The 27,115-nt window shown below is 35.9% G+C and overlaps 1 protein-coding gene across 1 annotated transcript in view; it reads right to left on the reverse strand.

Annotated features, from left to right (window-relative positions):
• FBXL4 (F-box and leucine rich repeat protein 4) overlaps positions 1-27,115 on the reverse strand; it is an 83,921-nt gene that overhangs the window by 27,362 nt on the left and 29,444 nt on the right. Inside the window, exons 5-6 of the mRNA XM_049654030.1 lie at positions 20,353-20,597; positions 12,530-12,743 (exon numbers count right to left, since the gene is read on the reverse strand). Of these exons, the coding sequence (XP_049509987.1) occupies positions 12,530-12,743; positions 20,353-20,597 (459 nt within the window). The remainder of the gene's footprint in view (positions 1-12,529; positions 12,744-20,352; positions 20,598-27,115) is intronic.

Below are 27,115 nucleotides of genomic sequence, written 5' to 3' on the forward strand. Positions count from 1 at the left end.
CGGACCGCGAGATCGTGACCTGGCTGAAGTCGGACGCTTAACCGACTGCGCCACCCAGGCGCCCCAAAGGCCAACCTTATTTAAATTGCCATGGAAAGGAATCCACCAAGGAGTGACTGGATCCATGTTAATTTCTCCTACAGAATTATCAAAACATACCCTAAGTGAATGCTGGCATCTAGTAGTAGAATATATGTTCCTAAAAAAAGAATCCCTTTGCATTCCACCTATAATCTACCTACTAACCCTGTTCAAAAGCTCCAAAATCCAACAGATAGCTATTAGTCACAGAGAATTATTATTAATGCCTCTCCCTGCTATAAGGAAATTTAGTAAGAGGTAAAAGAAGGAAATTCAAATTTTCATTCACATTTTTTTTAGGAAATGCTACCCATACACTACATAACCTTCTATCCTCCAGACTTTGAAAGTACTAAGGAAAAATACTTAGTAAGATGGTAACTGATGTTTATTATACTCACATATAAGTTTTAGACAGTCCAGGTTTATGGCTTAGTAGAGTTCTACTTATCATACCGTGTACATTTCATAATACAGTGAGACATTGGTTAATCAATGTTTGCAGTACTGTGTTTACCACTTTACATTAATACAGGTTTATAGTTGTTATAACTAGTTTATGACCTTTGTTGCTCAGTTAAAATTAACTGTTGCTTATCTTCAGTATAGAATTTAACCCTTAATTATAACACTCTTACTATAGGAAGATAGGATTCCAAATCAGTATTCTCTAACTCTACGAAAATGACTCCTAGAAAGCATTCTAAAGGAACATTATAGGGGCACTTGGGTGGCTCAGTCGATTAAGCATCTGACTTCCTCTCAGGACATGATCTTGTGGTCTGTGGGATCAAGCCCTGCATCGGGCTCTGTGCTAACAGCTCAGAGCCTAGAGCCTGCTTCGGATTCTGTGTCTCCCTCTCCCTCTCTGCCTCTCCCCTACTCGTGCTCTATCTCAAAACTGAATAAACATTAAAAAAAAATTGAAGCAACATTAAAATAAGTTTATGTATTACAGATATATATTAGCTAAAATATAGAGACTAGTGACATCACCTGATCACAAACAAATGTACATTCACTGACCGTGATATATTTCAAACACAACAGAGTAACGAGATGGGATTTTATACAAGTATATTCCCTGCATGAGTATTCATAAATTTGCATAACAAATATCACCAAAGAAATCCAAAGAGCACAGTCAATTAGTAGAATTTAAAATACACATGTATGTATGGGTGACTGACTGGCTGACTCAGTAGAGCATGTGACCCTTGAACTCTGGGTCATGAGTTCAAGCCCCACATTGGGCATGGACGTTACTTTAAAAAAAAAGTATACACTGTATATATGAATCTTTCTTCAATTTAATTTTTTTTTGCCCTAGTATCCCAATCTCAATAAATTTGAGGAAGGTGAATATGGAATCAAAGTTGAAGCATTTTGAGAACTATTTAAAGCACTTGAAACTAACTATATGCAGAAACAATCACCATTCCAGAGTATTTCAGTTCAATTACTTTATAGAGATTTGCTATAAACCATCTACTGCAAATTGTTCTCTTTTATACAGTCCAAATGTACAGTACAGTATAGGTTATACAATGATACATAATCACAACTTGAAAATAATTTTGTCTTTTATACCTTAAACTTTAAGATCAACATTGTGGTGGAAAAGTTAGACTTCTCATTGGTTTCTAAAAAGAAAAGGTTAAAGACCATAAATGACATAAATTAATAAAGCTCTTACACCTACCTTCGAGGAAAAAAAGGAAAGCTTTCTAAAACTAACTAGAGTTAAAGCTACCCTAGACCAAAGACTCAGAAATTTGGCTATATGGTACAAGTTTCAAAATAAGGTTCAAATAATTTAAATTCCAAAAGCCCATCTGTGTGACAGAACAAAATCTAAGACTAAACCACACATGTTTGCCTTGCTCTGTAGTCTCATTTCAGAACCATTTTACTATTGTAGTGGATCTCTCCTACAATCATACAGTTGAATGCATCTTTGCTCACAGATGACTAGGCTGATCAATTTCCGTATCAATCCATAATGGGTGATAGCAGATATCTACAGTCACAAAGTCAGGGCAGTTTCCACACCAGCTGGACTTGACAGTAACCTTACTGAGCATATAAAAAAAGAATGTTTCAATCAGAGGGGTAGAAGGGCTGGACCGTCAAAGAAGCATGTAAGAGGAGTCTGAGGCATATGCTGGTTGACACTGTTCGTCTAAAGAGAGTGTACTAGTGCAAAGACTTTATCTTCTTTCCTTCCTGTTGAGATGAAAGTGTCAACCTGTTCTGTGCTGATGCCTTTAATCATTTAAGTCACATAACTAATTCTCAGTGTTCTCATTCTAAACTCACCAAGTAAGTCTTGTAACTATAGTTTCCCTAGTGGCATGCCAACAGTGAGAGAATATGCTGATCAGCTATCTCTAATGAATGATGTCCTTTCCAGGTAGATTTCTTCTACCTGATTTACTGGTGGATGATAACAAGTCTGACCCCCAAGAGATGACACTCTCTCTATATCCCACCTCACTGCACTGACAAGTTAGGCTTCTTGACCCTGAATGAACCACAGCCTATTCTCTCAGGCCACATATACTCAACCCCACCAAAAGCCTCATATTCCCACTGGAACTTCTATAAAGCCTATCAGGATAAAGAAAAGTATAGATATATTCTTGCCTGGAGACATATATTAAAGGCTTTAAAAATTGTTAACTTTAGTATCTGATAGTTAAGTTATACAGAAGTTATTAAAAATCTTAACTTTTAAGCTATTTAAGAACAAAGTAATTATTAATCTTTTTATTTTATGTGTTATCTAGCCAAATTAATCTGTCTGAAGTGGACTGCATTTTAGGTGGCAGTTAGCTAATGGTGCCCTGCATTAGTCAATTTACATGACCAGCATAGGTTTTTTCTATTTCAGTTTCTCCTCTTGGTCTTGGTTGTCTACACTGACTCTGTTAAGTGAGAGGCCATCCCTTTCATTTGAGTTTATTAGCTGCACTGGTTCCATTAAAGGAAAGGCCATCCCTGCTTCTACTTACCAGTATAAAAAATGTGCTCTTTAAGTCAAGTAAGAATGCAGTAAGGAGGCCACCATTATCTCTGTGTCAAGAAGCAAATTCATGTCATTAAATCAAGCCAAACTGTTTTCAAAAGACAGTGTATATATCTTTAGTGGGAAAGCCCAGGCGCTTTCATCAATAGACGGGGGTCGGATGCATTTTTACCTACATATCTACTCTGCCAAATGAACTGGTACAGAAAGCAGAAAATACAAGGAGAGTGCGGATATCCAAGAGAAGTAAAGATCAACTACTTTTGTCGTCTTCTAGTTGATGAAGATGAAGCCAGTGGGGTCCTTGAAACTGTCGTCCCTGCCTAGTAGGCCAAGTAAACAGTTGCTGAACCATACTTTCGGATTACTGTCATACACTAGTCCCCCACAATACCTATAATCAGTTTTTTCACTTCTTCAGATTCTTTCAATTTATGCTCTATCATTCTTGAAGTGAGGCAATCAAAACTGGATGCAGGTGTTCCATTTATAACTCCAACTTTTAAAAAACACACTTGGTTTTCTTGTCTGCTGCTAAGCAACAGAATGACATTCTTACTGAGCTACTATCATGCCCCATCTCACACCCATTCCAGATATTTTTTTTTCTACAAACAAAGAAAAGGTAAACAGGTTCAAACTTCCACCGCTAATCCACATTGTTTTAGTAAATGCACATGACCTCTCTCCAAGACACTTTCTATGCAATATGTGAAAAAGTTGTTGTTATGCCATCCTTTACAAACTGCATTAGTTTATTAAGGCTGCTACAACAAGGTACCGTGCACTAGGTAGTTTTAACAACAGAAATTTATTTTTGCACAATTCCGAAGGCTAGAAGTCTGAAATTGAGGTGTCAGAAGGGTTAGCTTCTTCTCAAGCCTCTCTTCTTGGCTTGAAACTGGCCATATTCTTCCCTTGTTTTCACATGCTCTTCCCTCTGTGCTTCTTTGTATCCTAATCTCCTCTTCTTATAAGGACACCTGTCATATTGGATTAGGCCCCACCCTGATGATCTCATATAACCTTAATTACCTCTTGAAAAACCCTTGCTCCAAACACACTCACATTATGAGGTACTGGGAGTCGGACTGCAACATATGAATTTTAGGGAGATACAATTCAGCTCATAACACAAGTATTTAACAGTAGGTTACAGATACATGTCCCTTTAGAAGCAAAGAATTGTATCTTCTAATTTATTTTCAAATGGTTCAGGAAAAAAATTATGCGTATGGTAAGGGAATCTACTTTTTATGCTACATTTCTTTAAGTCTAAAATTAGTTTGAAATTAAAGGTTTCCTTTTAAGTATTTCAAGGTCTATTTAATGAGTTAAATTTTTACAGCCCTCCTCTCACGAAAAGACATCATCGTATATGGCAGGAGAAATGCCTGCAATCAGTGTTTATCAAACATAAAAAGAATCTAGTGAACAGAGAAGAAAAGGACCAAAGGGACTGAAACAAAGTACGCCCCATCTTTATACATCTATAGCTTTAGTATATATAATATACTAAATATATACTATAATATAGCTATAGTACATACATCATTATACATTATAGCTACCCTTTTGTCATGGATAGCAGAAGATCCTAAGTACAACAAAGCTTCCTTCCTGTCTGTTCTAAGTTCCCACCTTTTGCCTAACAAATCCACCTAAAAGATCCACCAAATTCATTACAAAGAAAATTACCCTATTTATCAACCCACTTCACTAGTCATTCTGGAATCATACAGTAAACAAGGCCTAAGTCTTGGCTGGAGGGTCATTTCTCCCAATAAGGTTGCACAACAGACCATTCTCCAACCAAGCACACACCTGTGACGTTCTTGGATGCATGTGGGCTTACTGCACACCAGCCTGCTTTGTCTCTCTTTATCATAGTATTAGCTTGTTCTTCACTAGGCATATGTTTACTGCTCTTTGCATCTACTGAATTCCAACAAGTGTATACCACTGACTCTGCAAATAGCTTATTTAGTGATGTTTTTTGGTTGATGTTTTAAGAAGACATTTGTTATTTCTCTGATGAAACCAGTTCTCATCTCAACCCTAAACACATCTAAAAAATGAAAAAGATCTCATGAAACAAATGAACAAAACAGGTTGAACTATATTGCACTATCTTTTAGGGCTAAAACTTCTGAACAAATACAGATCTGTTCAAATATTTTCTTCTACGTTTTTCAAGTTGCAGATCTAACTGTCCATCTGTTCAATAGATATGCTTATCTACTAATGAAAAAATGAATTGATAAGAGATAGCTATCACTCATTCATTCAACAGAAGTTTACTAAATACCTACTATGTACATTCACTATAATGAACGCTGTTCTATGCACTAGTCATGAAAAAAAGTAAACAGTCAAAAACATGGTCCTTCCCGTCAAGGAGTTTTTAATTTAGGAATGAACATTCCTTTCACCAGAAATAAATCAAAAGGGTAAAAGAGATAATTCAGCCTCAATCTCCCTTCACACATGATGGAAAAGATACTTCTATTTAGGAAGATATACAAGAATACTTGACGAAGGTGGGAATATTTGTGTAGGACTATGCTGGGTAAATCTATACTATCATTTCCACAACGATACAGGTCCATCTAATTTATAAAGTGTGGGTTTGTTTTTTTTTTTTAAATACGTATGACCTAATTTGGTCTTTTCAATAGTTTATGTGATAGGGTAAGTTTGGCTTTTTTTTAATAGATAAATAAACTTTTAGCTTAGTACAAGTGGCTTACCCAAACACATAAATCTTTTAAGTGGAAAAGCCAAGATAAGGACTGAGTTGTATGACTTGGGTCTATGATACAGACTAAATAACAAATATCTTTTCAGTTTTTAAATTATCAAATAGTGTGTGAATCAGATACTTGAATCCTACTGCCAAGCAAAAGTTTTAATCATAGCTAAAGTCTCAACAAGATCCTACTGCTGCTTTCTCTCACTTCAGGGTACTGGCCATAGTCAGCCAAAGCAGTGGGACTGGGCAGAAAATCTTTTTTTTTTTTTAATTTGATAAACTTGATTCATTGTAATTTGTAAATCTAAGGTGTACAGTGAGTTACTTTAATACTTTCATATATTGAAATGCAATTACAATTGAAATATTTGTATTGTATCATTACAGTATTATTGTCTATACTCATTATACTGTGCATTAGATCTCCTAAACACCGTCAATCTTACCCTCCCCCCACCCTCTATCCCCTGGTAACTACCATTTTATTCTGTTTTATCTATTTATGGGTTTGACTTTTTTAATGAACTAGGCCAGGTAAAGGTTGGGCTCAAAAACTGGTGACAATGGCACTGGGACTTATTTTAAGGTTGCTCTCAGTGTACTACCAAAGCAGCAATCAAGCAATATGAAGGATATGAACCACAATACAACCCCAGCTCCTGACAAAGTTACCCATGAGGTTCATGAGGCTCAAGCAGCCTTGATGGTGAAATCTGTCGGGGAGAGAGAAGCCCACTGCCCTGGGCTCACGGCCTGTTTCACCGCTGGCTCAGAAGGGGCCACGTCAGCATGTCAGGATCTATCCACCGGCATATTAGGCAATTCTCACCCAATTATACTTTCATTCTCCTGGGTTCTCAGTCTTATTGAGTAATCAGAACTGCAACATGCCTGGCTATGCCTAACAACTTAGGTACATACCACCTAGACATCAACAACACATAGTTTTACCTGCTAAAATTATTTGGGGGATTATGTGTCCCAATGCTACTGTCCACTAGGGTATAACATTGAGAAGTGGCCTATGGAACCCATTTGCTTAAAGCATTATTATGTATTGATTCCACAAACTATTACTTAAATTTTCTAAATGTAATTTAAATAATTGTTATTTATAAATGCAGAGCAATTAAGACTTCAAAGTAAGTTTAGTTATAATAAAAACAAAAGACAAGAATTCCACTTCCTTGTAGAAGTTTCAACTACAAAATATTTATAGAATATAACTTACTAGTTTGCATTTTACACTGGATCACGATGTTGTGTATGTTAGTTACAATGTTATATTTCCTTACCAATTGCAAATCTTTTCTAATAGGTAGTAAGGAAAAATCTCTACTTTAAATAGAGGCAGTCAAGTTATTAGAATAACCACCATTCTGTGCTTTTACATAGCATACAGTTTTAACTATGACACTGAGACCACCAAACTTGGGTTCAAATCCTGACTCTAACATACTGCTCTGTGTCACTGGGAAGGTTACTAATCTTTTGGAACCTTCATTTGATCATCTGTAAGATGAGAATGACACCTACTTTCACTGGACTAGTGCAAAGAATTAAATAATACGCAAAATGTCTAGGACAGCAAACAGAATACATTCAGTAAGCTTTCCCAAACACTGGGGCTAAAACCCAGGTCTCCAACATCCTCTAAAGCTTTGCTCACTAGGCACACAGACTTAAGTCTTATAAAAATGGCACAGATGTATTATGTTTATTAGTGTAAATTATATAGAGGCCTGTAAAGTATAACTCTACGACACCATCAATCTGATCTCTCTGAAGTTAAATGCTATAACAGACTCAACATTTAATAATACTAACTTTTGCTTATTTAAAAAATTTGTAGAATTTAGAAAAACAGGTGAAAGTGGCACTGGATAATTTGTATTGCTTGTTAAGAAAAAAAAAAAAAAACTCTCCCAGGAAGTTCAAATTTGTTTTATTTTTTTCTTCTCATATATTTCCTCAGAGCAGACAGAGGCATTTAAAATTAATTGCTGTTCCTTTTTTTCAAAACAGTTCATAACATCTGAATGTACTGCCAATGATTACACGGGAGGTTCAGAGAGAAGCCAAGCCCCTAAATCTTGTCTTATTCCCTGTTTGTTCTCCATCCACCAACATCACTGAGTGTAGGACAGAAGTGTACATTCATGGAAGAAAGAAGGGGGTGACATAATGCCGTGCCTAAGTGACAATGGAGGTGTTTGCAGATTGATATGAATGCCAGTGTTGTAGCTTCTGCTTGTTTTAAGAGACCAGAGGACTGTGCTGCCTTCTCCCTTTATTCCTGTGACCTACTGAGTGCCCACGTCAGCATCTGATACAGATCCCAAGGATGAGAAGACACTAGAAGTGAATACTAAGTATAGGTAGAGAGCACTGAATATAGACTTGAGAAGCAATAAAAGTAAACACTGCCTGGGTAAATTTTTCCCAATTTTGAATTTTCCCATTTATAGCACTCAAATGGCATTATTTTTATTTTACTGTAAGTTAATTGTAAATCATTAAAATGTAACTTTATAAATTTTTTATACACTCAATGTCAGAAAATTGTATAAAATAAATGTATAAATTATTTTTATAATATTTTAGCAGATGGAACTACCACACGAATTTTATTTAATGCATTCCTACAATGATTTTACATCTGTGTTTAAGTAACCGAGGGAAGCTGGAGATGATGCTTGCCATCTAGAGTTAGATATGTATAGATCTCCACTCTGGAGATAGGAAATCTTCTCAGGCTTTTACAAATCACACTTCTTAAAAAATATACTCGTATGTGGAATTTAAGAAATGAAACAAAGGAACAAAAGAAAAAAGAGACAAACAAAAAAAAAAAACCACACTCTTAAATACAAAGACCAAACTGGTGGCTGCCAGAGGAATGGTAGACGGGAGGATGGGTAAAATAGAAAAAGGGGATCAAAAGTACACTTAACACAATGAGCGCTAATGTACAGAATTGTTGAATCATTATATTGTATCCCTGAAACTAAGAAAAGAAAATGAGTTTAACAATATATAGTCATATTCTATCAGTTTCTTGAGGTAAATTAAAGAAAACTGGATTACTTCATGATTTCCTGACACTTAGATATTGTTGATATAGAACATTTCAAAAGCATCCCACAGGCTATACATTTTTTAAGGTATCTAATTTATTTTTTGAATTAATCAATTAATTTTTATTCTCAAGTTAGTTAACACACAGTGTAGTCTTGGCTTCAGGAGTAGAACCCAGTGATTCTTAAAAATCATCGTAGATGTAAGGTGCCTAGCAAGTTAGTATAATTTCTTGTTTTTATCCTATTTTTCTTCCTGAAAATTCCCTGAATAATTAACTGTGCTATATTTCTTCTTAAAGTTAAATTTCACTGGAAAATTTTTAAATGAGGCATTATCTTGCTCAGAGGACCTCAGACTTTATAGTACATAGGCCAATAAAAGAGTTAATATATCAGTAAAAATAAGGTATGGCATAATTTAAGAATGGACAGACCTACCCAAGAAAAGATAGCTGACAATTTTACACTCACAAGTGGTAAGTCATTTCACGACAGACCAATTAAAACATGGGCTAACACTATACTTAAACACGCATTCAGGGATAACGGCCCTTTTATTTCACAAAAGAAGAATCTGGGAATATGAGAGACTGTGTGACTCAACCTAGATCATGAAGCTTGTCACTGGGCCAGAACCAGAATAAGTCTTCTTTCCACTATACCAGGTTACCGGTTAAACTCTGGCTAAACATTGTGCCCCAAACTGAAAATACTGTATTAAACAGACGCTCTTATACTCACATACTTTCAGGCTTCCATAGATTAGAAAAAACGCCATGTCTATACAAGGGTATATACTCTGATCTACCAATAAAAAAGGCTATATATCCAGATGGTTGTATAGGTCAATTCTAGAACAGATAATTCCCATCTATCGAAGCTATTCCAGATCAAAGAAAAAAATGGGAGTTTCCCATATCATTTTGCTGCGTTGTCATAATCCTAGCCTCAGACCTGATAAAACAGCAGGAAAAGGAGAACTACGGCTCAATCTCACTTAATAAAGCAGATGTAAAAATTATTTATAAGTATAAATCCTTAAAAGATACTAACTATGAACCAGGCACTGCTATAGAACTTCATGTATAGTAAATCATTTAATCCTCACAAAAACTCTCTGTGGTGCATACTATTATTATCTCCATTTTACAGAAGGGAAAGCTGAAGTACAGGAGGTCAAGAAACTTCCTCAAGGTAACAATTCATAAGTGATAAAGCTAGAATTCAAACTCAGGTTAATTTGGCTCCAAAATATTAGGAAATTAACCCAGCTTTGTATTAAATTAAAAACATGTAGGGAGGCAAGGACTATTCGACATAAGTCATTATATTGAGATGAAAGAAAAAAGATGAATATCAATGGAGGCTTAATATACATTTTTGATAAAATATTCTTAAGCAAGCAAAAATTATAAAGACTATTTATCAGAAAGCAATATCAAACAACATATAAACCCAGTAAGCTGCATGAGGAGTTGTCTATTTAGTTCGATACTAAAGTTCCAGTGCCTAAAACAGTACCTAGCACATAATAGTCAAACGTTTGTTGTATAGATGTTTTTAAAATGAAACATTAATGACATTCTCACCACATTAAAAATAACACCGGTACACCTGTTATGACTCTTGCTGCACATTATTTATTAATTTCTATCTAATAAAGCAACACTTTAAATATTAAAAAAGACAAGGTATAGTAATTTTGAGATTATGTAATCGTATCATTAGAAAATCCAAAAGACATAAATAAAAATTAGAACAATTATAAGCATTCAGGAAAGTGAGCAGATACAAGATAATGATACAAAAACAATGAACTTTAACAATAACCTATTAAAATTAAATAGAAAACAGTACCTGCGACTACAAAATGCAAAAGATAAACCTTTTAACTAGAAAGATACAAAACCTAAGTGAAGAAAACAACAATACGCTCTTTGTTGGACATAAAGCAAGGCTTACGTGACAGACAGGAAGCCTTATTAAAAAGCAAAATGAAATAAAACGAATACACTTCTGATAAAATCCCTTGCCAAAAGCTGTAAGTGGCAGAAGAATATACAAGGATTTAAAAAAAGGTTTAAAAGCTTAGAAATGAGACTTCCCCCACCACAGAGTAAAACACGCTACAAAACTACCATGATGGTACTATTATCACTACTACTGTTACGTGCAGCTAATGTTTATTGAGAGTTTACTATGTTCTAGGCACCCTTTAAGCGCTTTACATGTAATTTAATTCTCACAACGACCCTAATATCTGTATTTTTAGTCTCTCCATTTTAGAGAAAAGGAAACAGAAATACCAGAGGTTAAATACCAGAGGCTGACTAAGGTAACACTCAAGACAGGCAAGAGTTCGCTATAGTGGGAAAACTACCGGTATCCCATTTTGGAAAAGTAATTTGGTTATTGTATTCATTCATTTAATAAATACTTATCAAAGAGCCAATCTTTACCAAGTACTATTCTAGATGTTGGAAACCCGGCAATGAAAAAGACAGACAAGGCTCCTACTTTCGTTAAAATTTATATCCCAGTGTAAGGAGACAGATAATAGCAAGAAAACAAAATCATTTCAGAGTGATACAGATGCTAGAAAGGAAATAATACTGGATAAAATGAAAGGAATGAGCCAGAAAGGGGCTACCTTTTTATCAATGTCCAAGAAGTGATCTCTGAAAAAAAAAAAAAAAAAATACTTGAGTTGAACACTGAGCTAAGAAAAGGGCAGCCATGTAATAAGCTAGAAAACATTCTAGACAGACAGAAGGGCTGGGACCAGATCAGAATGTTCAAGTAACAGAAAGAAGGCCAACATGACTGAAGAAAAGTAAACAAGTATATGACAGTAAGTGGCCCCTAGTAGGTCCCAGCCACATACTCTTTGATCCAGTAATACCACTTACAGGATTCTATCCTACAGCAATAACAGCATGTATATGCAAATTTCTGCACAAAACAATGTTATTGCTAGATAGTTTATAAAAGGAAAACAACTGGAAAAACCTGAATGTTGATCACTTGGGAAATGGCTGAATAGATAGATTATGGTATAACCTACACTACACAGTTAGTGGAAAGTGTCAGGTGGTATATGTAGAGATCTGGAAAAAAGTCCTAGAGATGTTACATGAAAAAAGAAAGTAGGTCAATATACATGACAAGATTCCATTTTTCATTAATGAGCCTCCTAAAATATGGTATCAAGAATTTTAACTCCTAAGTCTGGCCCTGGATAAATTCCACTTTGCTTCGTAGCCCTCCTGCATAGTATCATTCTGCCTCTTTTTCTAATTCATTCCCTGCCAGCATTTCAGCTCATCTCAGCTCATTGCTTATTACATGAACAGTATTACAAAAATTTTAAGAACACAGAGAAGAACCTCTTCTTATAATTATAAAAACAACACAATACACTTGAAATAATTTTGAAATGACTGAATCAGTTCTATTGATTTTAGAATAGTCAGGTGGCATCATAATCTATTTAAAAATCAGAAAGCACATTATCATGAGCAATTACAGGCAACTAAGTATTCGGTTGGCTATCACAGTAGCAAAGACATAAAGGATGGTTATTCTTACCTCTATTTTTGTTCTATAGAGAACAAGTCGTCTAAGACCGCATAATTTGGCAATGTGGTTGAAAGCTTGAGGTGGTAATTTATCACAGGATGAGAGATTTAAGTCCTGTAAATTTGGACACATCTCAGAAATAATCTCCAAGCAAGTTTCATTAAGAAAGTGGCTACAGGATAATTCCAGGCGCACTAATTCAGATCCACAAACCTTTAGAAACCTGTAAAAACAATGTTCCATGTGAATTTTGTAAAACTAAATGATACTTTTACAAGTACACTGGAATTACCTCAACTCTTAATAGGCACCTTCAGAAGAATGGATTTCTACTAGGGAAAATGTAAAGCTCGTTTCACTTAAATTCTCATTTACTGCTTACCGAAATAGGCATGATTAGGCTAAAATAAATCAACCCGATATGATAAGATGTATTCACATCATGGAAAAAGTCAGCCAATGCTAAGTGAAAAATTAAGAAAGCAAAGAATGCATTTCTCCTATCTATCTAAAATTCACACCTGAGTTTGTAGAGCCAAAATCCAAAAACATAACAAAACTCTTAGAAGATATTTCCCCCTAAACAATATCCATTCAGTGCTGGATAATTTACTTTGAATATGACACACAAAGTGAAAGCTTTAATTAAATGACTTCAAAATACATCAGACTAACCTCCTCTTAACTAAGGAAACGTGGAATTGGTTTAACCATACTATTGTAATGTTCCTTATGTTTGTTACTATTTACCATACTGATGCTGAAATTATTACAAGATATTCAATTGCAGCTTCCCGTAAAGTACACAGAAATTATTCAACACGGTGGACATAAAATTCCGTATCAGACTGGTAATAACAATATTTATCTTAGTTGCATTACAGATGGGGGGGGAACAGTCCTGTCCATAATCATCATCTGAAAATAATATAAAAGGAGATGTGAGTCTAAGAGTATCTGAATTCATGAAACTTTATCACCTAAGCAAATTGAACCCTTAAGTGTACCAAATCATCCCTGTCCAGGTCTCTCGACATTTTCTTGCCTATGACAATGTCACATCAGTGACATACTGTTAGTTTATTTATGCCACATCTTTTTTCCTCATTAGCTTTCAAATACACATATAAAATAAAACTGACTAAATCAATCACGAAAATAAAAGAAATAACACTAAAGGATTAATTTTTGGCCCTGTTCCACTACTTCCAAGCATGTGACCTTGGAAAAGGCATTTACCCAAGTCTTAGCATTTTCTCAGCTGTAAAAGGCAGACGAGAATTACATAACAGCACTCACCACACTGCCTCATGGTTTTGAACATCAAACAATATGTGAAAGCAGTTGGTAAAGGTCAAAGCACCCCACAAACATTAAAATAAAAGTTAAATCGTGGCCAACTCACATTCAAACAACAATAAAAAAATTCAGTTGCTACCAATTTATTTTAAATGTTGAAAATAACTATTGCCCACATATCTTATTTACACCTGAACGCCATTTATTCTCAATCCAATGCAATATATGTTCTGTTCTCCCTAAATTCGCCCTTTCCTTTTAAATGCCAAATTCAGTGCCCTTTCTTTTCAGTGCTTGAATTACTTGACTTATTGTGGCATTTTGCACAACTGCCCATCCCTTCCTTAAGATTCCCTGACACTCCTCAAGCTACTCCCTCTCCCAGATTTCTTCAAACCCATCCCACTACTGTTACCTTTGCTAAGTTGAATTAGGTAAACTGCAATTTGCATCAATCATGTTCATTAATTCATTTAACAAATATTTATTGAGCTCCTAGTATGACCTAGGCATTTCTCTGGGCACTGGGGAGTTAGCAGTGGACAAAACAAAGTCCCTGCTCTCGGGAGGCTTACTACACTTTGGTAGGAGGCAGGCTATAAACAAGTAAATGAGTAAAACAAATAATAAGTGAAAAGTGTCGGGGCGCCCAGGTGGCTCAGTAGGTTAAGCATCCAACTTCAGCTCAGGTCATGATCTCACGGTTCGTGAGTTTGAGCCCCACACTGGGCTCTGCACTGACATTGCTTGGGATTCTCTCTCTCCCTCTCTCCCTCTCAAAATAAGTAAATAAACTTAAAAAAAAAAAAATGAAAAGTGTCAAGGAGGAAATAAAAGCAAGGAAGGGCAACAGGAAGTTATCAAGGGTAGATAGGGTGGTTGGAGACACCTCACTGAGATGACTCAAGACCCAAAGGAACTAGCAGTATAAGCAAAGCAGGTATCTGGGAAAGAACTTTCCAGTCCGAGGGAAAGGCAAGCACAATGGCTCGGGGGCAGGATACCACACAGACTGAGGAAATGTGAAGAGACTAATGTGGGAGGTACAAAGTGAGGGGGAGATGAAGCGCAGGTCAGAGAGATAAGAGGCAGTTCATATAGTGTCTACATTTTACTTTGAGGGGGATGGCCTTCTCAATCATCAGAGGGTCTTGAGCAGAGGAGTGACACAAACTCCTTGTGTTTTAGCAGGATCACTCTCGCTTCTAGGTAGAGGAGAGACTCAAGGGGAAGAGGAGTGAAAACGGGGGCAGTCAGGTCACAATATTCAGGAAAGAGAAGATGGTGCACGAGATCCAGGTGGTAGCAGTGAATGTGGTGCTCAATATTCAGGTTCTGGATCTACCTCAAAGGTAGGCAATGTATACTAATTATGACAGGGGAGCCTGGGTGGCTCAGGAGGTTAAGTATCTGACTTCGGCTCAGGTCATGATCTCACGGCTTGTGAGTTCCAGCCTCGCGTCGGGCTCTGTGCTGACAGCTCGGAGCCTGGAGCCTGCTTCGGATTCTGTGTCTCCCTCGCTCTCTGCCCCTCCCTCCCCTACCCCTCTCTCTCACTGTCTCTCTCTCTCCCTCAAAAACGAATAAACATTAAAACATTTTTTTGAAATAAATAAATAATGACATACCTCTATACACTGAATTGAACTCAGGCTCATCTATTCCTCAACTACTACTTTTTTTTTCTCTCTCACTTTTTTTTTTTTTTAATCTTTGTTTATTTTTGAGAGAGAGACAGAATGTGAGCAGGGAAGGAGCAGAGAGAGAGGGAGACACAAAATCCGAAGCAGGCTCCAGGCTCCGAGCTGTCAGCACAGAGCCCGATGTGGGGCTCGAACCCTCAAACCATGAGATCATGACCTGAGCTGAAGTCGGATGCTCAACCTACTGAGCCACCCAGGCGCCCCCCCCCTTTTTTTTCTCTTAACTACAATTTCCTCCCTTACTAACTTATTTATATTGAGCTTTATAAGCTGCCTCAAATTCCACTTATGAAAATTTGAATTCCACTTATGAAAATTCTTCCACTTGAAGAATTTATGTTTCCTCTATTCTTAAACAGACTAAATTCTATGGACTCAGGGTATTTTTCCTGTAGGTTAAACTATTCCTAAGAAATGGGACAAAATTAACAGTTTTCCTAGCTTTGGGTATAAATAATAGTTATAGGTGGTTCTTCGTATTTTTATAAACTAGCAACCTAGAAATGGACGTAGGGTTTCAGAGAACCTATTTTGCTTTGATACTTCTATAAATATTTGAAGATTATAGAAGTTAAATGAGCATATTAACTCTTAAAATCTTTTCGCATCTTATCTCTTGAACGTCTTCATTATTTGGCAAAGTACTTTGTTCTATAATTCTTTCCCAAATTGGACTTGGAATACTTGGACATCCCTTTTCTCCTTACTCCCATTATTGAACTTTTCTCCTCTAAAGAATTTACAGGCCAATCAGCAGAAAACCAACCGGTTAACAGACTAGAAAACTTCCCAAATTGATTTAATGAATGGTAGAATTTGAAAGCACAATGAAGATAATGATCATGCCTGTACTACCTTTCTGACTTTCCCTCTCTCTTTTATATTACATATTTTCAGTGTGAGCAGATTAGTCAATATCCCTATACTCTGTTTTCCTGAACTTACAGGATCTACACTACCTAATTTTTCATGATCTCTCCAGTTCAAGAAGGGAGAAGTAGCAGCAGAGTCAATTAATTAGCTGAACACAACTCTCGTTTCTTTCCTTAATGCTCCTCATTTAAATTTTATTTTAATGCATAATTACATGTATGTTTTTGTCTTGGTCATGTATTCATTCATCTCAATCATGACACTGGTCACTCAAAATGAGAACTAAGCTTCTTTATTTCCTACAGCCTATTCATTCCATGGTGTGAATTCTCATAAAGTATTTCTTGATATTGGGGGTATTATGAGAAGACTTAATTTCACACGAACAATCCCAAACTAGGTCTCCTGCTATAAGAAAAGAAATAAATGGCTTATCGTTATGTGGTGAATTAATTTGTCCAGAGTAATGTAAGTACATAAGAAGTAACTTACTAAATGGAAACTTGCAGCCTAAAATAATAAAATCATATGAATGAATGATTTGAGTTTACTCATCAAAATAAAAGACACTAATCCTCACACTTGCCTGATGTATAAAGATAAGGGGAGAATTAAACACAAATATCTATGGCTTCTGATTCCTAATTGTACATTTTGTTAGCTGACTCTCACTGAGTTTTATAAAATAGCATATTTAAGATAATCTTTAATCCCATGTAATTTGGAACATTATTTAATACATCTGATCCAAAATGAAGCCGTTAAAAACAAAACTTGCTGGCAGGGGAAAAAAGTCTTAAAGTTGTCTCCAATCTCTGGGAATTGGACATTCTAAAAGACAACTGTATAAAGCATAGGTAGGCAACTGAGTAAACAAATAAACAGGCAATGAGCTCTTTATCCCATAAAATTGTAGCTCTGTGCCAAAACATCTAATAAAGTTCTAGAAACTAAAAAGCATCCAAGAATGTTTTCTAAAGGAAACAATGAGAGGAGTCAGGGGTAAAAATCTCTGCATAGCTGAGGTGGAGATCAAGGTGATTAATTTGGGCAACTATCCGAAGAAAAACAGTAGTGGAAAAATAAACCTAAGGCTTTTTGAGCATCAGAGTGATATGATTAAGCCTCAGAGCACAAACAGGCAGGGGGGCAAAGAAATATCCAAGACTTTAGGGAACTGTATTATAAAAGAAAAGTGGAATTATAAAAGATGTGATTTTAATGAGTAATGATATGCATGAGTAGTACTTGAAGTTGCAAATCACAAATCTGGGGATAGAATAGGATTTTAATAACTGATTAAAACTTTTAAGTTCTTGTTATTCCGATTCAACCTATTTTCCTGATCTTCTGAATAATATAAATTCCTAAAAAGTTCTTTGAAATCCAGTTAAACAGTTCCAACTTGTGAGGATAAGGTTTTTTGGCAACAAAAACAAACGGTATCAAACTTTTCCCAAAGACTTACTCATCATCACTGGTCTCTGGTTTAAAAATGTACTTTTTTTTCTTTAAAGTATTATAAATAAGTCTTCTTCACAGTAATGAGCATAAATAGACTGTACTTATTCATAGATTATTCATTAATAATCAAGCCATGAATATTTATTGTTTATTCTGGGAATGCTGCCTACAAGGCATAATGACTATCAATTCGGCAGTCAAGTCAAGGGGGCCAACAGCAATCAGTAGGCAAAACTCCAATATCTCCCACCCAGAAAAAGAATTCTCTCTTCTCTCCCTGGTATTTAAACTTTTTACTTTCTTAATGGGAACAAGGACTATGCTTAAAGGAATGCTATCAAGATTTATAGTTTTACTATCTGAAATACTACAGTAAAATATGGAAAACTTAAATGTATGTATGTACCTTCGTGATTATTTAAACAGCCCCACAGCAACTAACATGGCTGAATTGAAAATGGAAGAGAAATTGCTAGAGAGAGAGTAGATTGGAGATTTAGTCTTGCAGATCTTTATCCCTTATGAGTCTAAAATTAAAAAGTAGCATTACTAAACTTTCTTCTTACAACTTATGTCTCTGCTCATGCATCAGGATGAGCTACATAAAGGGAGTTTTAAAACAATGATTTAATATTACTGCTACATTTTACTCAGTATATCACGGTCATATGCAACATTTTCCCAAAGAAGCTGGGCTTCAGCTGTTCGCCATCAATGTTTTCTTTAATGTCTACACTCATTACTTGTCATACTGTTATTTTATTAATTTTATTAATAAAAATATAGGATGTTTACATGTTTATCTTTATATCTTTATCATTTCTGTAGCCTGATGTAGGACTGTGTTCAACATCTCTTGATGTGGCCAACAACACTCACTATAATTCCTTATACACAAAGGGTGAAAACAAACAATAAATTCCCAGTAGTGGGAAACATTAAGGAAAGAGCTACAAGAGGAATGAAAATACCTGAAAGGTCCTAAGAATGTAAAATAATGCTTACTGACACAGTTATTCTAAGAGTCAGTTAGCCTTGATTTCTGACCTTAGGGCCTGCTCTAAATATCCACAGTTATCATTAAGCTCAGTTCTTCTTGGTCCTATTAGCAGAGAGCACAATTTTCAAATGAAGCGTATGTATCTGGGCCAAGGGTAAGTAGAAAGGATTAAGCTGTGTTCCACTGGATTGCTGTCAAATGTCTAGCAATTTTTAAAATGTGGATTCTACAAAAATTCACCAGAATCACACTGCCAAAAGAGAAATGCCCATTTTTCTACCACAGACATCTCCTCTTAAGAAAATTCACATAATGGAAACCATTTTGTATACATAGCATGTTATAAAATCGTTATACCCTCTGACCCACCACACCATAATGTTTTATCGAAGAACTCCTTTCCCTGGCTCTATTTTTGGAGGAAAAGAAAGGAATTCGGTGCATCCATGGTTTCAACATGTGCCATAAGCCATCACTGCTTGTGTTTATTTTTTACTTTGATGCATGAACTATCAATATTAGCACTTTGAACACATTGTGACATTAGTTATCTCATCTGAATCTTATGCTATCAAATATTTATTTTTGGAACTGCATCTTTATTTTTATAGTCTAGTCAAGGGAAAACAAGGCTCAATATACAAATTTCTAATTCATAAACCTCTGTTTAAGAATGTATCCACTGAGGATGCGTGAAGGGAGAGCTGTTGTTCATTTTTAAATTCTAAAAACGGGACAGAAAATTATTCATTAATCAAAAATCACAGGTAATTTCCCCAATGTTTCTACTCCTTCATTATTTAACTTAATGAAATGATGGGATTAGAGTGTAACATACAATGAGAATAACTCTCAGCAAGGTTAAGAGAAAAACACCTGTTTGTATCATAAGAAAAATTAATATGGCATTACTAAATGAATATGCACTTGTGCAAGCTTTCAAATGTTTAACAGGTGACATTTAATAGTAAGGAAACGAAATGCTTCAATAGAAAGGAGCAGAAACACCTGGGCAGGTCTGCAAGTGTGGTCGCCTACTTAGCATGCAATTGCATTTTCAACATAATTAGTTTAAATGAGCTTCTAAATTTGGGTGATGTACTGCACATGTAATTAAGATTTAATTAAAAATGTTCCATAATAAATTGTTTTCCATTTCTGACAAATCACATTAGAGAGGTGGATTTTGATTTGGAAATAGTTTTTAAAATGTGTTAATCATCTATGCCGAAAATATGAGAAAGAAAAAAAAAGGGGGGCTCTGTTCAAAGTTACTTGGGACTTAAAACATATGAGGTAAAGGGCAGACTTTCCTTTTATCTCATTATAAAGTTTCGCTGAAGGGGATGAAGAAACTCACGTTTATAAGCAGAACACGACGATACACAGAATGGATCTCCTTTTTATTTCCGTATGGTATATGGTAGATACTTTCGAACTTTGGTTACAGAAAAGACCACGTAGTAACGACCGCAACAAGGCTTGGCACTAACCTGCTGAATCCTGCAACAGAGATGAAGCCCCTGTTCCCAGTCCAAGACAAGTTGAGCCACTGAACAAGGGTGCAGCGCGCCTGCAGAAATTCCAGAGAGGTGTCACTTAGTTTTGCCCAGTACGGCTGCAGATTGAGGTGGATGTACTGTAGAGGATCACAGCAGTGCTGGTTCAGTAGTTTGCAAGTCTGTGCTAGTCTACACAGGTCCGGCAGTGTAAGATGGTTCAGAATCAGTTGAATGAGCTACATCAAACAGAGAAACCAAGACCATCAGGACGGAGAAAGAAACAGTATCACGTAAGTACATCACATGGTCTAATAAAGAACAATCGTATCAAATTTGATGACAGTGTCTTCACATACTAGATAAACCAAGATTCATCCAAATTATCCAAATTAGAAGAAAGCATGCATGCAGAAGACTATATTACATTCAAAATTGTTTACAAGGTACTTCAAGTTCAGATTGACTACTCATTTTTTTCCAGTATAAACAATTTGGTAATCAATTTTTCATGGACTCAACATTTACTGAACATCTACAGCCCAGCAAGCATGGTTACGGAAGAGAGCTCCGACTTCCAGAGTTTTGCAGGGCCCAGTGGGAACTGGTTAGTGCAATAAGATGTTTTAATAGCTTCGAAAAAGAGGAGCATAGGCTGCTATGGAAGAGAAGGCCTAACCTCGAAGGAAGAGTATATTTGCACGAGGAAGGCTCAGCTTTAAAGGGCAAGAGGCAAATGAGGTGAGAGACTAGTTAGTGGTAGGGTCTGGGTTACTAAGAACTTGAATTTGGGGCGCCTGGGTGGCGCAGTCGGTTAAGCGTCCGACTTCAGCCAGGTCACGATCTCGCGGTCCGTGAGTTTGAGCCCTGTGTCAGGCTCTGGGCTGATGGCTCGGAGCCTGGAGCCTGTTTCCGATTCTGTGTCTCCCTCTCTCTCTGCCCCTCCCCCGTTCATGCTCTGTCTCTCTCTGTCCCAAAAATAAATAAAAAACATTGAAAAAAAAATTAAAAAAAAAAAGAACTTGAATTTATTCTGAAAGCAAGAAGGAGTTTTGAAGGGATATAAACTGCAGAGTGACAGGGTCAGATTTGTGTTTGGAAAGCCCACTGCAGAGGGTACTACTGGAGGCACGGAGGCAGGGAGGCAGGGAGGCAGGGAGGCAGAGAAACCGGTCAAGGAGCGATTACAGAATTCCCAGAGGAAAGAGAAACCACGGGCCTGCTAGCAGTGATGATGGAGTAGCACACGGATACAAAAAGTATTAAAGGGGAGGAATCCAAGGGATTTTTACCTCTAATTAAAATCGTTTTCCTCAAACTAGTTCAAGATTTGTTTTTTCTTGACGGTGCACAATTTGGGGTTTCTAAACTAATACTGTTGAATAGCCTATTCTGAACCAAGAAACACAAAGAAAAAAAAGACCAAATATTTGCTAAATGGTAAAAATCTTTAGATGAGACAGAATATTGAGTTTCTTGCTTAACGCAGTATGTTTATCTAGCTACATTTTTGTTTTGCAAATATGCCCCTTAACCCAAATGATGTTCTTCTATTTATTTGACTACGTAAACCCAATACTAGTTTCAAGTCATACTTTCACTGTTTTAGGCCAAAAGATTACAAAATAGTGACAACATGATATTTAAAATAAGCATAAAGAGGGCATAAAGTATGAGCACTGCTAACTAACATAAATATTGTGCTCCGTGAGGCTTGGAGGGTTTTTACTATTTATTTTTAACACTGAACTAGACTTTAAAAATATTAAGAGTATGTGTTATAAAAAAAAACAAACAGGGAAATATAAGGAAATTAAAAATTAGTCTAAAATCTCATCACCCCGATAACAGGTAAACTGCTGACATGTAAAATATTATACAAACAAAAAGAAAATTCGGGTAAAACATTAGAAAAACCCAACACTGAAGAAGGGTAGTATATGAGAAGTTTCTCCCTATCTATCCTCAAATCTAACAAACTCTCTCCCCATTGGTAAGCACTGTTCATTTTTCTGATCTCTTCCAGACAAATATGCATGAATATGTATAAAATCCTATGTATGAATATGTATAAAATATGTATGAAATCCTATTTTGGATTTGCACTAAAAGCTATACCTTGCTTCTTTCATTTAATAATTTATCTTGTAGGCATCTTTTTATCTGCACATAGAAATCCACCCCATTCCTTTTTAAAGATGTGGCATACTATTCAACTAATTTCTTACTTACAGAGTTCCTGGGTTTTTCCCCATTGCAAATGATACTGCAATATCATTGTGTGTGTGCATATTTGGCAAAATTTGCAAATATACCTCAGGGTAATTGCCCTTCAGAGCATCAATTTACTACAGACAGTGTAAAAAAGTACCCATTCACGGATGTCCTAGACAGTACTGGTATCAATGCTTTAAATCTTGCCATTCTGAAAGCAAAAAAGGAAGAAACGAGAACAAAATAGTGTGACACTGTTGTTTTTTATTGCTGTTCTTTTTTTGTTTTTACTACACAAATGTAACCCTTTGCCAAGGGAGTTGCCAAAGTTTCTTTCTTTTCTTCTGATCTGTTTCTGGATTCTATTGTTCCATTTATTTATTCATTATTTCTCTCTTATCAATAGCCCTGTGAGTCAAGTGAGTTTTGTTCTAATTTTTTAAAAGTTTATCTGTGGGAGTGCATTGGATTGTTTGCTTGCAAATGAGACTCTATCTTCTTCTTTGTTGACCCACAAATATCAGTCCTATAGCTTCATAATATGCTCTGTTATCTGGTGAGACTAGTGCCCCCCTCTAGCACTCTTCTTTTCCAGAATTTTCCTGAGTATTTTCATGTTTTTTTCAGGTGAACTTTTCAATTAAAGAACAAAAATTCTGTCTGTATTTTAATTAGGACTTCATTGAATACATGAAGGAAAACTGACACCTTTACTTCATTGTATCTTCTTATTCAAGGGCATGGGATGATTTATCATTTAATGATCTTTTATGTTCCTAGAGTTTCTAAAGCTATTGACTTTTGTCTATTAACTTTGTAACCTGCCAACTTTACTTATTAGTTTTTAGTCTAGTCTCCGAAGTATTCTAGTACAGAATCCTATCATCTAAAAAATGATGATGATTTTACAGCCTCCTTTCCAAAAATTATGCCTTTTCTTTCTCACATCTTCCAGCATTGGCTAGTACTTCCAGAAAAATGTTAAGTAACATTGTTGTCTTGTTCCTGGCTTTCATTTAAATGTGAGCCACAAATGTGATACACATATATAATTTCAAATTTTTAGTAAATACATTTTTTTAAGTCAAAAGACTCTAGTTAATAATACTCTATTGTATACTTGAAGATTGCTGAGAGTAGATCTTAAGCATTTTCAACACAAACAAAAAACGAGAATTAACGATGTGAGGTGATATAGGTGTTACTTATCTCGATCTTGGTAATCATTCTACAATGTATATGTATATGAAATCATCATGTTGTACACTTCACATATATACAGTTATATTTACCAATTATTCCTTAATGAAGTTAAGAATAAAGGCAAAGGAACAGGTAATATTAAATATATTTAATAACATTAAAAATGATCATTTCAACATGTAAATCAATATAAAATTACTGAGATATTTTATTCTTTTTTTTTTTGTATGAAGTCTTTGAAATCTTGTATTTTACATTTTCAGCACATCTCAGTTCAGACCAGCCATATTTCAAGTGCTCAATAGTACATGTGGCTAGTGGCTACCATATTGGATAATGCATTTCTAGTGTTTGATAATTAAATATGTTAGCTTTTGGTTAATGATATTTGGTAGTAGACAATTACTATCATATAGCTTAACAAGGTATTTATTTTTTTAACAGAGATGGATTAAAAATTTGGATATCTGTCCAGCTGTCATTTGTCAACAAATTTTGTATATCCACTAAGATGACATAGGATTTTTCTCCTTTGACCTAGTACTATGGTATTATTATATAATTCTCTGATACCAAAACACTCTTGAATTCCAGGAATACATGCTGAATGATTTTATTGTATTATCTTTCAAAATAAGTCTATTTATTTTATTTGTTTGCTGAAGTACAATTGGTCTGTGGTATTTTTAGGTACTATATGTTATACTGGCTTCATTAAAAAGTTGAAAACTTTTCTTTTTCTTTATGCCATGAAATAATTTAAATAATATAGGATTTATCTGTTTCTTAAATGTTTGAAAGAACCTATGAGCCACCTGGACTTGGCAATAGTAGGACCTTAAATATTTGTAGAATGAATTAAAAATCCATTGGTTTAACTATAATATTAAAAGTTATTTCAAGAGAATTTGTAAAGGCAGCGCAAAAAGGCATTAAAAATTAAGTATATCTCTGTATCAGAGGATCAATAATTTACTTTTTCCAGATGATTTGTAATTTAAATAATACCCAGCAATTTCTGGCATTGTTCCAAACAAAAGTCACCAATATGAAAAGATGTATATTTTGTGTGAAAACATTCTATGGTAACTTAATATTACATTTTAAGCAAATATCCAAATAGAAAAAGAATAATGAAAAGTCACTGAGACCATGACACTGACATGTGAAAATGCACTTTGGGATTTTGATTAAATGAGAGATAACTGGTTTCAGGCCTACAGGAGAATACCCATTAATCATTATTTGTCTAGTGTCTATAAAAACATGTTTTCATACAGGGGTATCCCAGCATGAAGTACCATTTGCTACCACAGTGAGTGCAGGATGTGATGTTGGCAAGGGCTCAATTGTGCCCTTATTTTCAACTGTGGAAACACTCACTTGATATAGTTAAATGTTGGGGGTTTTTTTCACTTTAAATAATTTAGATTATCTTAAAAATAATTCGGGTAATTTTTTTTTTTTTAATTTCTCCTTTTAGTCACCATGAGATCATTCAGTGTTCTGCAGCATTAACTCTCTATGCAATGTACTCTGCTTTCATCATGGCTGGTTAATGTTCTCAGGACTACAGATTCTGTCCCTCACCTTCTCCCACGTGCCCTTGTTGTATTGACCAAACCCCTTGCCTGTATTGGAAGCTTTCCCTCTCTACTGCCTCCTTCCCTTCAGCCTAGAAACATGCTGAAACCTCTCCCAAACTGCATCCAAACAGAAAACTTCCTAATCTGCTGCTTCCTCCACCATTTGTCTTTTCTCCTTTTAGAAGGCAAGTTAGAACAGATAATACCTCTAATTATACTCTCCTTCATTTTGATATGCCTTTTTTGAGTGCCATACAAAGGGGTGGAGTGTTAGTCAAGATGACAATATTATTCATTATTGGCGGACAGTCTTATCCATGTTACAGCCCCCAGAGTATATTAACAGAAGTATTTTTCTGCTTATACTCAGAGTAAACAGTTTTTGTCTCTGCTTCTTTCTCCCTCCTTTATGCCTTAACCAAATATGGCAAGGTTTTCTCATCCCTCACCTTATGTTCATGGCTCCACTGAACCAATAACAGTAAAGGATTATCAAAGATGTCCCAATAACCAAAACCTGTGGGCACTTGTAACTTAGCTCTCTGCAGCCATGTGGCTGACTGGGTCCTTTTTGTGTTTTCTAGGCCTCCTCTTGCTTTGCTTTTAAGACTCTCTCATTGTTATCCCAAGCGCCTTTTCTGACAGGTCTTCTCTATGAGACTCTTAGATGTTAGTATTCCCAGAATTCTGTCCTTGGCCCTTTATTCCCACTCTACAGAGTGTCACCAGTTAATTTCATCTACCATGATGCCCCTCTCCTCTTTCAAGTGGACTCACTCAAATGTAAACTCAGACCTGCCTCCTGCATTTCAAACTGAAACACTAACTGCCTACTGTCCTCAACCAGACAGCGGAGATGCTTTGATGAATCACAGGCACCTCAAAGTCAGTATATCCTTCCCACCTTCACCCACTGTTTTATGATTAATGGCATGTCCATCCACTTAGTCATTTCAACCAGAAACCTAAAAGGGTCTCTGATGTTCTGCTTCGTCTGTAGATAAACGTTTACTACTTTCAATTCCTACCTCCTGATCTCCGGAATATTTCTCCTACTCATCTCCCTTCCAAATCTTCCAATATCTAGGCTTCATCATTTTTTGCCAAAATTACGGCAGTAGTTTCCTAACTGGTGTCCCTGCTTCCCCACCCTGACCTCCTCTTGCCCTATTCTTCATTTACCAACACAGTTATCTAAGATAGAAATCTCATTTTGTTATTCTCATTTTTAAAATAAATAAAATAAAACCTTCAATGTTACCCTAATGACCACAGAAAAGGTTCACTCTCTTGTTTATACCATGACACATATGAAAGACGAAATTTACACGAAGGCCAAAGGGCAATTATTCTAATTGCGGGCCTAGAAGTGTGCAAAACGCCTACATATTGTGGATGATTCCTGGAATGTTAGCTATTCCACACCATTCTCTCCCATTCAGAAAAGCATTATGAATATAAGACAACACAAGAAAGTGAGTGTGAAACTATTACAGGTATAATCTTGGATCTGCTCTAATTTTTCATCAAAAGTAAACTGATGCAGCAGTGATGCAGGCCGCATACTGCCAATGCTAGACTGTCCCAATCACTGTCATCTACACGAATGGTGTCCTGGGGAGTCAGGCATCGAGGCAGTCCTAAGCCTTCATCCAATTTCATCCTCTGCAGCCATCTTGTTCCCAAACGGGTTACAAAGTTATACTTCCTCTCCCCTCTGTACATTCTCTTCCCTCTGCTGGAAGTTCCCCTCA

The sequence above is a fragment of the Panthera uncia genome, assembly GCF_023721935.1.
Source record: "Panthera uncia isolate 11264 chromosome B2 unlocalized genomic scaffold, Puncia_PCG_1.0 HiC_scaffold_24, whole genome shotgun sequence".
Classification (NCBI taxonomy): domain Eukaryota; kingdom Metazoa; phylum Chordata; class Mammalia; order Carnivora; family Felidae; genus Panthera; species Panthera uncia.